The following is a 13,825-nucleotide window of genomic DNA, read 5'->3' as shown; positions in this document are numbered from 1 at the left end:
TAAGTAACTATATACCTTTCTATCACTCACACCCTCATTTCAACTATCATGTTCACATTTAACTTAAAGGGACTTTCAGAGATATTCCGTTTTTGTCTTATAGATCTGTTTATCATGTGTCTCTGTGTGATTCGGGTAACAGGTGTTTTTGGTTATGGTCTTTCTAGATCACAACAAATTGGGGGCTCGTCCGGGAAGTTGAACTTTGTTTACAGAGTGTCAAAAAGTGAAAATACAGTATGGCATTCAATGCAGAAGAGTTTCTTGAAACTATAACATGGGAGAAGTTTGATGAGTTGAAAAAGCCTGCATTGATGGAATTAAGGAAGTAGTATGAACTGAATGTTAAAGAAACCAGTAGAAAGCCAAGTAATCAAAAATGTTTTGGTAGAGGAATCCTTTCTGACAAGAAAGTTTATGTACAAACTGAAATCGATGGGGTGCAGTTGAATTTAAAGAACCAGAAGTTCAGTTGGAAATTGAAAATGGAGTTACAACAGCAAAAAGTTATTAAAATGGCTCTTAAAAACTAGCACTGGAAGAAAAGTGCAACAACAAAAACTTTAAACGGAAGTAAAAATGAATAAAAAAAGATGGTGCTTGAACAGCACCAATTGGCAACTGAACACCAAAAAATCAAAAAACAAGAAAAAGCACAAAAGCTGCCAATGTAGGCACAAATCTTATGTAGAATTTGCTCGAGAAAAAGAACAATTGTTTGACAAATGGCTTGACTCAAAAGAAGATTGATGTTGGTCTACTTTATGGGTTAACTCACAAATTGAACACAAGTAAATTGCAAAGCAGAAATTATACAAACAAACATAACCAACCTAAAAACAAACTCAGGGTGGCTCTCAAGAAGGGAAAACTCAGTCTAATCCACAACAAAGTGATAAACAGACCTCAGGTACCAAACCAAAAGGTACAACCAATTTAAAACCCAAATTACTTGCAGTTATTGTAAGAAACAGGATACCTGTTGACCCAGTGCCAGATCTTAATATTTAATGAATTACAAAAGCATTAACTATAACACTGTAGGGCAGGGGTTCTAAATAGGTGTCCCGCAAGCCAGATCCAGCCCACCAACCAAATGTGGTTGGTCCATGAACAGCTCTGAAATGTACAAAGTGTAATTGGCTCCCAAGCAGAAATCTTTGAAATGATTTTGGTCCTCTGTGGCCAGCGAGAAAATATAATTAAGAACTTCTGCAGTAGGATGTACAGTGTCATTTGGGGAAAATCAATTGTCAGCGAAATCAATAAACAAGAAATCCCACAAAAGGGATGTGACACAGACAAAATATGTTAAGAATTTGAACTTTTTGTATCACTTGGTGATAATAAGTGCTAGCAAAATGAAAATTTTACACAAAGCAGCAACAATATGGCTTAACTCACAAGTTAAATGCAAGTAAATTGCAAAACAGAAGTTATTCAAACAAGCATAGCCAACCTATTCATTGTAGGAGTTAGTAACTGCATTAGTAAATATTCTGAAGTGCAGAAAAAACGATATGTGTTGAGAATAGTGTAGTTGGGAATGGCAGATCTCTGAATGCCCCTTTAAATCTAGTCTTCCTGTTGATAAATTTGCAGACACAAAAGAGCCTTTTTCATTGATGTCTGAAACTAAAGTTGACTCCCTAAATTTCCAAGTCCCATTGACTCAGTATTTACCATCGTAGTGAATACGTCATAACTTAGTTACTGGATCACGCTTGGTTTGCACACCTGTTAGCAACCCATTGACTTTGTGTTGGGATCATTTTGATTGTGGTTCTGAACACAGATAGCTTGAACCAGTTGACCTGGCAACAATCGTTTTTGACATCACACTACGCCAGTGAATAACTCTGTTTTTGGAGCATTTTGCTATTCTGCTACCTACTGTTATAGAAATTTGACTAGTAGACCGTGATATTTCTCAGTGACCAAATTCTTTGTAAAAACAAATTTAATTGGTTCTCGCTTCTGAAGGCCACCCATCATAACTCAACTGAACCAATCAACAATACACTTACTTACCATTACATTTGATTTCATTATCACTACATCTCCATACTGTCATCAGTGATGCGGTTTGTACAGGACAGCCTGTTTACTCAGTAGGTCTACATAATTAGTCCCTATTATACTCTACTCTGTAGGTCTACACAATTTGTCCCTACATAGTGTCTTTGTTATTTAAAATAACACCCTTTCTGAACGATGATTGTCTTTTTAAAGGCTATTCTTGTTGACCATAAAAATACTTTTAAATACATTCATGTATTAGAATACATAACAACACCTACCAGAGTGATACAGAAATTCTTATACCAAGCTGTTTATAAAGAACCTGTTGCGATGCCAACGGTGTGTGCCATAGGTGCAGATTTAGGCTATATAGCGATTTGTCATTACTCAGAAACCCATGCCACTACTTGCCAAAAATTGGGCTCCTTTTGTAAGTGTTAGGCCATGGCAGTAATTTGACATATTTCCTTTCAATTTAGCCAAAATGTAAAGGTTTTGAGTCTCTGAAACTCAAAATTCCAATAACATTAGTTTTTGAGATCATTTTGTGATCAGTTGGTAACTTCCCATTAAGTACAGGAAGTTTTGTTCTAAATTTGATAGTCTTAAACATTGGGCTACTTGAGAGTCGTTCACCCGAATATGGTGAGCCAATTCAGCACATCTTGGCACTTAAAAGGTTCAATTTAAAATACATGCTTCTTGTGTGAAACATTAAATGTCATCTTCCATAGGGGGTGCATGGATATCAAATAGAACAGCCTATTTATTGTGTTCTCAAAGCTGTAAGAAGATGTGTTATCAAATTCACATCTGTGAAAGAGTATTTAGGGAGCGATCGTTATTTATGACAGAGGGGGGAATGGGAAAATTTAGGGGGAACACAAATTTTTTTTTGGGCCTTTAGGGGGGAACCTGAAATTTTTAGTTGAACCAGGAGGGGGAATTTTAAATGGAGAAAATTTGGAAAAACAAGGGGGAACGCGAAAATTTTGAGCGGACGCGAGGGGGGAACGCGAAATTTGTTGTCGATATTTTTTCCAAAACGCCCATTCCCCCCTGCCGTAAATAACGATCGGTCCCTTACTTCTTATTTTCTTCATTAGCATGTTGCTACATTTCCCTATAGATTTAGGACCAACATGATTACATTAAAATAAATTAAACAATTAAAATTAGCAAAAACAACACCACTTACCATAAGGTGGTTTAGCCATGAAAACATCAGACGGCTCACTGGCTGGTCCAAATCCTGCTTTGTTTTCAGCAGACACACGGAACTGATATTCAGATCTCTCTATCAATCCTGTCACTGTGAATGAGGTATCTGTGATGCGTTCCTTATTGGCGCGAGACCAGCGTGTAGCGGTCACTTCTTTACGTTCTACCATGTAGCCGATGATGGGACTTCCGCCGTCAGATTTGGGTGGTTTCCAGTTGACAGTCATCTGTGTGGCATCAATGTCTGTGACTTTAGGCTTGTCAGGAGCTCCTGGAACATCTGGGGAAAGACAAATGTAGAGAAAATAAGTTACACAAATGCTACATTTTTGAACCACCTTTTTCAGGATGGTAAGATAGACAAATAAAGTGATTTAACAAAAATAATCAATTTTATTAATCAATTTTAACTATAATCATAATGATGACATTACCATATGGAGGTTTGCAGACTTTAGGCTCTGATGGAGTACTGAACGGTCCCTGTCCGGCTTTGTTCACAGCAGCAACACGGAACTCATAAGTTTTGCCTTCAAACAAGTCCTTGATAGTAAGACTAGTCTCCTCCACAGTCTCCTTACAGGCTTTTGTCCATCTGGTTTGGGATGTATCTCTCTTCTCAATGACATAGCCTGTGATAGGGCTACCGCCATCAGACTTGGGTGGAGACCATTTAATGGAGATTTCAGTGCTGTCCACGCCTGTGACCTGTGGTTTCTCAGGTGCTCCAGGAACATCTAAAAGAATTCAAACATCAAATAATTTAGTTCCTTAATCATTTTAATATATAGCCATTCATCATTCTGAAGCATTGACTCATAAATTTACTCTTTTCCTTAAACACTTAGTGCATACAAGCTTTGATATTCACTTCCCTTTTAATCAAAATGCACCATAAAACTATAAACATACAGAACCAGTGTGACACTTTCTGTACAGGTAAAATTGATTAATGTCTCCACCAAAGGATGGAGCATTCTCATATAATTTTTGTATTTTTGTCAATTTCATTAAATTGACGCTGACAAGTAAGTATTAATTTAATTAAGAATATAATTACACATATTTAGGTACATACTCAGCTTTTCGTAATTACTGCTGCTAATACTTTTTGAATTCATATTTGAATTTTCATATTTGGTATAAAATACATAAAAATGTTGTGAAAATGTTTTGCCTGTTTGTAATTTGTGCTGCACAACTCTGATATATTAAATACAAGCCTAAGAAACCCTACAGACCTTTGCTTACCATGGTATTTTGTGGTGAACTTGCATTTCTTGATATTGTATGTGGCAAAGAAAAAAAGTAAACCGACCGACCGACCCCGACTTTGGAGCTCTAAGGGCAATGCAAATATTTTTTTGGCCATATGAAACTGTTCAGGTTTTTAAGATTGACACTACTGACATACAAGTACATACCATAAGGTGGTTTAGCCAAGTAAATATCTGATGGTTCACTAGCAGGTCCAACACCAGCCTTGTTCTCAGCCGAGACACGGAATTGGTACTGCGATTTCTCACTTAGGTCTTTGACTACATGTACAGTCTCTGGCACAGGCTCCTTGTTCACCTTCATCCATCTGGTGCTGGTAGACTCTTTACGTTCAATGTAGTATCCAGTTATTGGTGCGCCACCATCGGACTCTGGCACAGACCAGGTGACAGTCATTAAAGTGGCATCGATGTCTTTGGCTTTGGGTTTGCCTGGTTTTCCAGGAAGGTCTGTAATTTGTTTTTAAATATATAAAATATGTATGTTATCAGTAGTGAAATTTTCCATCAGATGCAATTTTAAGTACATCAAAAATTCCTTTTAAATATGAGTTACTACAACTGTCACAAGCTTAAAGCAAAAATAGTACATAATTGCAATGGTTGAGAACCACCAACAGGTTTAAAAATCAGCTGTTTTCATGGATTTCTAACATTTTTCATTCACAAGATTTGATTTGTAATAAATTATGTATTTGTTATTGCTGAATGAGTCAATTATAACACACAAACTTGGTGCAGGTGCTGGGCACAACTGTGTGTGCACCATTGTATGAGTCTTGTCTATTACAAGTTGTACAAAGTAAAACAAAGAATAATTATGACATTTTTACACCATTCATTATGAATTTGAGATCATTTTGCTGATTCTATCATTATTTTTCTTACCATAAGGTGGTTTGGCAAGTCTTGGTTCTGAAGGTTCACTGAATGGTCCTTGTCCAGCTTTGTTGATTGCAGCAACATGGAACTCATACTCCTTGCCTTCCACCAAGCCTTCCACCTTCAATGTCAGATCTGTGACTACTGCCTTGTGTGCTTTCATCCATCTGGATGAGGTCTTCTCCTTCCTTTCTACAATGTACTCTGTGATTGGAGAGCCACCATCTGATTTGGGGGCAGTCCAGGTGATGACCATATGTGTTGCGTCAACTTCAGTGACATCTGGTTTGCCAGGTGCTTCAGGTACATCTGAAAGAAAGATTAAATTATTTGATGGATTAACTCATTGTTCTACATAGAAATAACATTGGAGTCCTGATGCATCTATTGATGTAAAGCTGATAATTCAGCCGGTAGTGCTTGGGCTAAGATATCTTTAAGATTGCCAATGGTTCTTATTCAAACACAAAACTAACCATATGGTGGTTTGGCCATGTACACATCTGAAGGCTCACTAGCAGGTCCAGGTCCAGCCTTGTTCTCAGCAATCACACGGAACTGATACTCTGACCTCTCTGTTAGTCCTTTCACAACCAAGCTAGTCTCTGATACAAGATCTGAGTTAACTCTGATCCATCTGCTGCTTGTGACATCTTTGCGTTCAAGGATGTAGCCGATGATAGGGCTGCCTCCATCAGACTTTGGTGGAGTCCAAGAGACAGTCATTTGTGTGGCATCAATGTCAGATGCTTCTGGTTTGCTAGGTGGACCAGGTGGATCTAAAAAGAATCAATCAATCAATCATTAACCACTTTCTGCAATTCTGTTGCCACATGTGTTATTTTTTACATTGTCATCAGTGGTGTCAATGTGATGAGGCAGCTGCTTTGCACATGCATTTATGGGTATGTATGCCAGATCTTTGAGTGAACGCATGTAATGGCCTATTCCAGTAAAAATCCACACTACCCCTGTGGAAGATTTTCTTCCACAGGGGGAGTATGTTTTTCAAATGTAATTGGTCAAAGTTAATCATTTTGAAACCATACTCCCTCTGTATTATTGCTTTACATATATCTTCCAAAGCTGGAGTGAGTATTTCAAATGGAAGTTACTCAATTGTCTATTCTATTCAAAATTGATACTCCCTCTGTTTCAGACTTTAGCTAAATCTTTCACAGGGGTAGTGTAGATTTTAAATGGAATAGCCCAATATGAAGCAGCGCCGAACGATATGTACCCTGACGTCACTGCCTCATCAAGATGAAAAATAGTATAGGTGATGTGCAAAACAAATGATAAAATTCAATATGAAAGGATGGGGACAGCTGGGATAATATTTGAAACAAAATGTGATTAAAGAGGTGAAACAATAAAATAAATGAACTAGAAAAGATGAAAAATACAATAGCACTGACGAAAGAGAAAACAATATAGGAAAATAGAAAACATATGAAAACTGAATAACAAATCAAAATTACCATATGGTGGTTTGCAGAGAGCTGGTTCAGATGGAGCACTGTAAGGTCCTTGTCCTGCCTTGTTGATGGCTGCAACACGGAACTCATACTCCTTGCCTTCTAGCAGATTCTTGATGGTTTCTTTAAGTTCAGTGACGGTCTCCTTGATGGCCTTGGCCCATCTTGTTGAAGTAGTTTCTTTCTTCTCAATGATGTAGCCTGTGATGGGGCTGCCACCATCAGTCTTGGGTGGAGTCCATTTAATGGAGATGTAGGTGCTGTCAACTTTGGTAACATCTGGTTTGCCTGGGGCACCAGGAAGGTCTGAAATGTAAAATGATTTAGAGGATTTTGTGAATGTAGGGTTAATAGTTCTATAAAAAGGACTGCATCACAAACTGTCAATTATAAATACATTTTGAATTTGAATATTTGTTGTGTAAGGATTTTCATGAAAAACACCAATCATAATGTGACCATCAAAACATATTCAACCAATCTATATCTGGTAATTTGAGCATGTATTTGACTGTACAATGGACACTGCATTCAATAGCAACACTGTAAATGATTGGTGTGAACAATTATACCACACCATCTAACATGGTCTTGCCAGTGTGTGATTGGTTGTAGTGGTTTTTTTTTGTTGGTTTTTTTGCCACACGTGACAGCTTGCTGAACACATTTCTGATCAGCTGCTAATAATGTCTCATTGGAATCAAATAGTATCAGAGGAAAATTAATTGTGGATTTTTAGTTTTCCACAAAACTTAAATGGAACTGCACAAAAGTCAAATGCTTCTGCAGCACAGAAATGTTTTGAATGTCCACTTACCATAAGGTGGTTTAGCAACATAGGCATCAGATGGCTCACTAGCAGGGCCAGGTCCAGCCTTGTTCTCAGCACTCACACGGAATTTGTACTCAGATTTCTCTGTCAGATCTGTAACAGTCAGGCTGGTATCAGAGACAAGTTCCTTGTTGACTCTCACCCAGCGGGTACTGGTATCTTGTTTACGCTCAACAAAGTAACCAATGATTTTAGAACCACCATCAGACTGGGGTGGAGTCCAGGTCACTGTCATCTGTGTGGCGTCGATGTCAGATACTGTAGGCTTACCAGGTGCTCCTGGTACATCTGCAATTTGAAAATATAGATTATGTAAATGATATGCAAATGTGCATTAACACTTGTGCATTGATGTCTATTGCATTGGGCTATTCCAGTTAAAATCCATACACCCCCTATGGAAGACATGACCTTAATCTTCAACACAGGGAGTGTGCATTTCAAATGGGGTTACATGAATGGAGGACTCCATTTGAAATCTACACTCGTGTTGGATGTTAAGGTCATGTCTTCCATAGTGGGTGTAAGGATTTCAACTGGAATAGCCCATTACATGTCATGAGTCAGTTTGTGACAATTATTTTCCCCTAATGTAACTTTAGGTCCAAAATAAACAAAATAAATATAAAGAAAAGCAAAAAAAAATGCTTTTACATGTGGAATGAGTCAAGGACATCCAGTAAATATTGTTGCCTTGGTTTTTTATGGGTTATCTGATATTAAGCACATCTTTTTCAAGTACAGCATGTGTATGTAGACACTATGTGTCTTAAAATCATACTGTAAGTTCATGATTTTCTATTCTCTTACCATAAGGTGCCTTAGCCATGTAGACATCAGATGGTTCTGAAGCCGGTCCAACTCCTGCTTTGTTCTCTGCCATCACACGGAATTGATACTCAGACTTCTCTCTCAGATCTGTCACCTTCAGTAGAGTCTCTGCCACAAGCTCCTTGTTGACACGTGTCCAGCGTGAGCTTGTAACCTCTTTCTTCTCCAGGAAGTAACCTTTGATTGGTGCTCCTCCGTCTGACTCTGGGGTTGCCCAGGAGACGGTCATCTCGGTAGCATCTATGTCAAAGGCTTTTGGCTTGCCTGGTGCACCTGGTACATCTGAAAATGTATTTAAAAAAACCTTGTAAAAATTTGAAAGCACTTGAACATATTTCATGTAAGATATAACAGAATGCAAGTATCTACTCAGCCTTTACTCTGAAAAAGTGATGCACTGATATTCTGTTGTCTCATTCCATATCTCAGGATTTTTTTATTATATTTTCCAATTCAGTAAGTATTGAAAAGATGAAAAGCAAAAAATCAAACCTTCATTTTTGTTACTTGTACCGACTTTTGATTATAACTATGCTTTTCTTTTTCTTGTTCTACGTAAATAATGGTGTTGACTGTGTTATATGAAATGTAGGATGCATAACAAATGCTAATATTCTCTAAATACAAGGTGATATATCCAAAAACAACTAAATTAGCTTCATTCCATTTCAAAATACTTACCATAAGGTGGTTTGCACAGTGTTGGTTCAGAAGGCTCACTGAATGGTCCCTGCCCAGCTTTGTTGACTGCTGCAACATGGAACTCATAGGTCTTGCCTTCAAACAACTCAGTCACAGTAAAGTCATTCTCTGTCACAGTCTCCTTAGTAGCCCGCATCCACCTGGCTGTTGGCTTATCTCTCTTCTCAATGATGTAGCTAGTGATAGGACTGCCGCCATCAGACTCCGGTGGAGCCCAGTGGAGTCCTATGAGAGTACTGTCTACTTCAGTGATGTCAGGCTTTCCTGGAGCAGTTGGGACATCTGTGAAGTATTACAATATTTTACAATGGAGATTTTAGAAGAGTGTGGAGTGATTTTATCATAGGTCTATTGATCAGCACTGGAGAAAGTTTTTGCCATAAATGAATAAAACAGAGACACAAAGAGGTAAACTTTATATGGTCTGATGATTCCAAGAATCTTATATTATATCGTATATGAGATTGAAAGACACAGGACCTTATAGTGAGGTTCTTGAACTTTGACGACATGTATTTACTAAAAACATATAAGTTATTGAAGATGTTTTACATTTTGTGACAAACTAAATGATAAAACAGCAACAACAGTTAGTCTTCTTTGCCAATTTATCAAAATTGATGTCATCCGCTCAATATTTTTCAAATGTGCAAGTGTCATTTATTTTTAATCACACATAAAATCATTACCAATAAATTGGTGGAAGACATGAAGTAACATCTCACATTTCACCTTCAGGAAAACCCCCATATCTTATACATAAGGAAACTTTATGTCTGAATAAGAAGTTATACTATATGTAATACTTACCATAAGGCGGTTTGGCCATCTTCACATCTGAAGAGTCACTAGCAGGGCTAGGTCCTACCCTATTCTCTGCCGTGACACGGAAGATGTACTCAGATCTCTCTGTCAACTTTGTATCTGTCAGAGTAGTCTCCTTTGTAAGCTCCTTGTTGACTCTCACCCAGCGTGTGGTCTTGATATCTTGGCGTTCAACAAAGTATCCCAGGATGGGTGTGCCTCCGTCAGATTCTGATGGGGTCCAGGAGATGGTCATTTTTGTGGCATCAATGTCAGATATTTCTGGTTTGCCAGGAGCACTTGGTGTAGCTGTAGTAAGAATAAGAGTAAGAGTTTATTTTGATGCTGATGTGATCATCACATTTGTAAAAGCTGACAGGAATTGCTCTTAAGATCTTACTTGACATATCTCATACAAAATACATCACAGATTTTGAATATTGCACACACTGCTAGAACAGTTCAAACAAGAGTCTAAATAATATTTTGCTCACATCTCAACACAATTTCAGTTTCTCAGAAACCATAACATGCATATTTTACAATATATCTGTTCATTTTGAGTAAATTGAGAATATCAAACTTGAGAGAAATAGTTATGGTGATCTTGGGGATTTTGATTACAATATTCTTTCAGTTTAAATCCTTCACCAGTAGCACTAGAAACTGTATACCATTTGTGACACCAGTCAGTGCAAATATCATTATTGCTCTGCATGCTAGCCATGTGCTTCGACGGAAAAAGTTGAAGTTTTGAAATATTTTCTCAAAATATCAAGAGCTATCTTAAGAACTACTGAACCAATACTAGGCTTGTTTGTACTCATTTTAGTGCATTTTTTATGCTGATTCCAAATATGGTCATGAAAATTTACATTTCAGCTGTATACGTGAAACAGCTGCCTCAGGATGCTGACATCACTAATTCCCTAAGAAAAATATTATAGTGTCTGTATCAATTACCTCTCTTATCTGATGGTTCACTAGCAGGTCCAACTCCAGCCTTGTTCTCAGCCATCACTTTAAACTGATACTCCTTGTTTGGATGCAAACCAGCTGCTTCATAGGTAGTGTCCATGATTGGTTTTGCTGTGATACAAGTCCATCTGGTGCTCTCGGCATCCTTCTGTTCAACGATGTAGCCAGTGATTGGACTTCCCCCATCAGATTCTGGTGAGGTCCAGAAGACACTCATCTCAGTTGGTTTGAGGTCGGAGACTTCTGGTTTGCCAGGAGCTTCAGGAATTGCTGATAGTAAAAATAAAAGGTTAAAATTTATTATTAAATGCAAGGATTTTAAAGTAATTTGAAGCCCTATCCCAGACAAGTGTTTCACCTACATTTTGCCTTCATTAGATTCCTGCTAAGTTGTTGCATGGTTTATGCCACAGGTTTGTATGTTTCATAAATGACAAAATCTAAATTTTGATGAGATTTGGGGTGTTCTTGCAAGGTTGATCAATGAAGGAGACTTTCAATCCACATTTTGATCAATCTGTGCAGAAAGTGTTACATTTGCTCACATGCGGCGATTTGGTCCATTTCTCCGTGACACAATCTCATATTTTTAATTTTTTAACAGATATGATAATAAGCATTACATTTTTATCGTATTACAAAACATTTTAACCCCATGGGCAATACTGCCTTTCTTACAATGCCCCTGATTGGTTAATTACATGATAAAATCATTGGAGTAACCAATCAAAATAGAGCTTTTAGATCTCTCAAGCAATTTTTAGCTTAATCCCCTCCAGCCATACTGACTATTCTTACCATATCTCTGATTGGTCAAATATATGAAATAGCCCTCTTTATAACCAATCAAAATAGTTCTTAGATAATTTGGCTGGTAGTGCACATGGTGTTAATGAAAATATGTTAAAAATAAAGCACTTACCATAGGGTGGTTTACAGACTCTAGGCTCAGATGGAGCACTGAAGGGTCCTTGTCCGGCCTTGTTTACTGCAGCAACACGGAACTCATACTCCTTGCCTTCAAACAAGTCCTTGATAGTAAACTCTGTATCAGTCACCTTCTCTTTGGTGGCTTTCAACCATTTGGAAGATGAGGTATCTCTCTTTTCAATGATGTAACCTGTGATACGACTGCCTCCATCAGACTTTGGTGGAGACCAGGCAATAGAGATGTGTGTCTGGTCAACGTCGGTGACATCAGGTCTTCCAGGTGCTCCAGGAAGGTCTACAGTAAAGAAAATTTTTTGTGTAAAAAATCATCCTGAGCATAAGAAATAGAAGGCAAACAGATCTTACTTGATCTTTGTGTCAGTTTGTGGATGTATTCCCAAAGGTCCTAGGGCCTAAAAAATTGTTTGATTGGTGTAACATAAAAATAATTAGGGTAGATAGGTAGGGATTTTTTTTGCATTTGATAAAAGACTTAGAACTTTTTTTCTTCTTTTGTTTTTAATTAATTTTTTTTAAAATATTTTTTACCTTTTTTTTTTTGCAAAAAAAGAAGAAGAAAAGTCAGGGTTGGGCTTATTTTTAGGGTAGGTCGGGTTACGCCAATCAACAATTTTTTAAGGCCTAGTCGTGAAAAGACACTTTTCATCAGATATCAGCATTCTGAGGACGTAACATATTTATTCCATCTGGAAACTTTACGTATCTTTGAAAACTCCATCACTTCTTACACTGTTTATCAGAGAACTTCTGTACTTTTGTTGTAGCATGTAGGCCTATACTGAGTAAACACACAAGTTGGGTTCTGACTGGGTGATTGAATCACACCATGTATCACTGAACAAGCCTGGCATGACCCTGACATGCCCTGCCTCTTTTTACATGATAAACAGCATCTGTATGTGTTCTCTGGTTGACAGAATATTGTGTGTCTCATCTCAAGTTGAGAGCAATACCATGTTGGATTTAACAGTGACAGATTTGAGTCAGTGCATTTATGCAGTTGTGTCGCTAGCGTATGGACAAATTGCTCTTCTAGGCATGCGTATACGCCTGTGGGATTGGGTTAGTGAACATGATTTGAATCTGCCACTGAAAAATCCAAGATGGCGTTACTCTAAATTGAGATGAGACAGCCTGCAGTATGAAATTTTCAATGCAAATTTGTTTCCAGGGTTCCAGGACTCTGCTGGGTCAATTATTTTTGTGAGTGATCCATTAAGAACACTTTACCAATAATTATTCTGAGTACATACAACTATACTCAAATCATACCAAGAAAATTTATTATAACTTACCATAAGGTGGTTTAGCCTCATAGATATCTGATGGCTCACTAGCAGGTCCAGCTCCAGCATTGTTCTCAGCAAACACTCTAAACTGGTATTTTGACTTCTCTACAAGACCGGTAACAACAATTGTAGTCTCTTTAACAAGCTGCTTGTTGAACCTTGTCCATTTCTTACTGGTAGCTTCCTTACGCTCTAGGTAGTATCCAATAATAGGGCTGCCACCATCAGACTCTGGTGCTGTCCAAGAGACAGTCATCTGTGTGGCATCAATGTCGGCTGCTGTAGGCTTACCTGGTTTACCAGGTACATCTGCATAGTGATAAAGAAATTACAACAGATATGGAAATAATAATTAATCATTTCTTATTATCCATGCGCTACAATTTATTGATTCAATGAGGAAAATGCTATTTCAATATTTATGATTTAAGAAAGAACATCATTGATTGGTGCCAATATTTTTTTACTTTGCATTAGAATATTTCCACATGCCAACATTATACTGTAAATGATGGAAAAAAACAATAAAAAACATCTGAACTTCAATACCAAATCAGC

The 13,825-nt window shown here is 37.6% G+C and overlaps 1 protein-coding gene across 1 annotated transcript in view; it reads right to left on the bottom strand.

Annotated features, from left to right (window-relative positions):
- LOC140167516 (twitchin-like) overlaps positions 1 to 13,825 on the bottom strand; it is a 55,543-nt gene that overhangs the window by 41,361 nt on the left and 357 nt on the right. The window contains exons 2-14 of the mRNA XM_072190823.1: positions 13,274 to 13,576; positions 11,950 to 12,252; positions 11,013 to 11,297; positions 10,056 to 10,358; positions 9,225 to 9,527; positions 8,523 to 8,825; positions 7,698 to 8,000; positions 6,884 to 7,186; positions 5,879 to 6,181; positions 5,409 to 5,711; positions 4,668 to 4,970; positions 3,678 to 3,980; positions 3,221 to 3,523 (exon numbers count right to left, since the gene is read on the bottom strand). Of these exons, the coding sequence (XP_072046924.1) occupies positions 3,221 to 3,523; positions 3,678 to 3,980; positions 4,668 to 4,970; positions 5,409 to 5,711; positions 5,879 to 6,181; positions 6,884 to 7,186; positions 7,698 to 8,000; positions 8,523 to 8,825; positions 9,225 to 9,527; positions 10,056 to 10,358; positions 11,013 to 11,297; positions 11,950 to 12,252; positions 13,274 to 13,576 (3,921 nt within the window). The remainder of the gene's footprint in view (positions 1 to 3,220; positions 3,524 to 3,677; positions 3,981 to 4,667; positions 4,971 to 5,408; positions 5,712 to 5,878; positions 6,182 to 6,883; positions 7,187 to 7,697; positions 8,001 to 8,522; positions 8,826 to 9,224; positions 9,528 to 10,055; positions 10,359 to 11,012; positions 11,298 to 11,949; positions 12,253 to 13,273; positions 13,577 to 13,825) is intronic.

The sequence above is a fragment of the Amphiura filiformis genome, chromosome 13 (assembly GCF_039555335.1).
Source record: "Amphiura filiformis chromosome 13, Afil_fr2py, whole genome shotgun sequence".
NCBI lineage: Eukaryota > Metazoa > Echinodermata > Ophiuroidea > Amphilepidida > Amphiuridae > Amphiura > Amphiura filiformis.
Note: the sequence above shows the minus strand (reverse complement) of the source record. Positions and strands in the feature narration are given on the sequence as shown.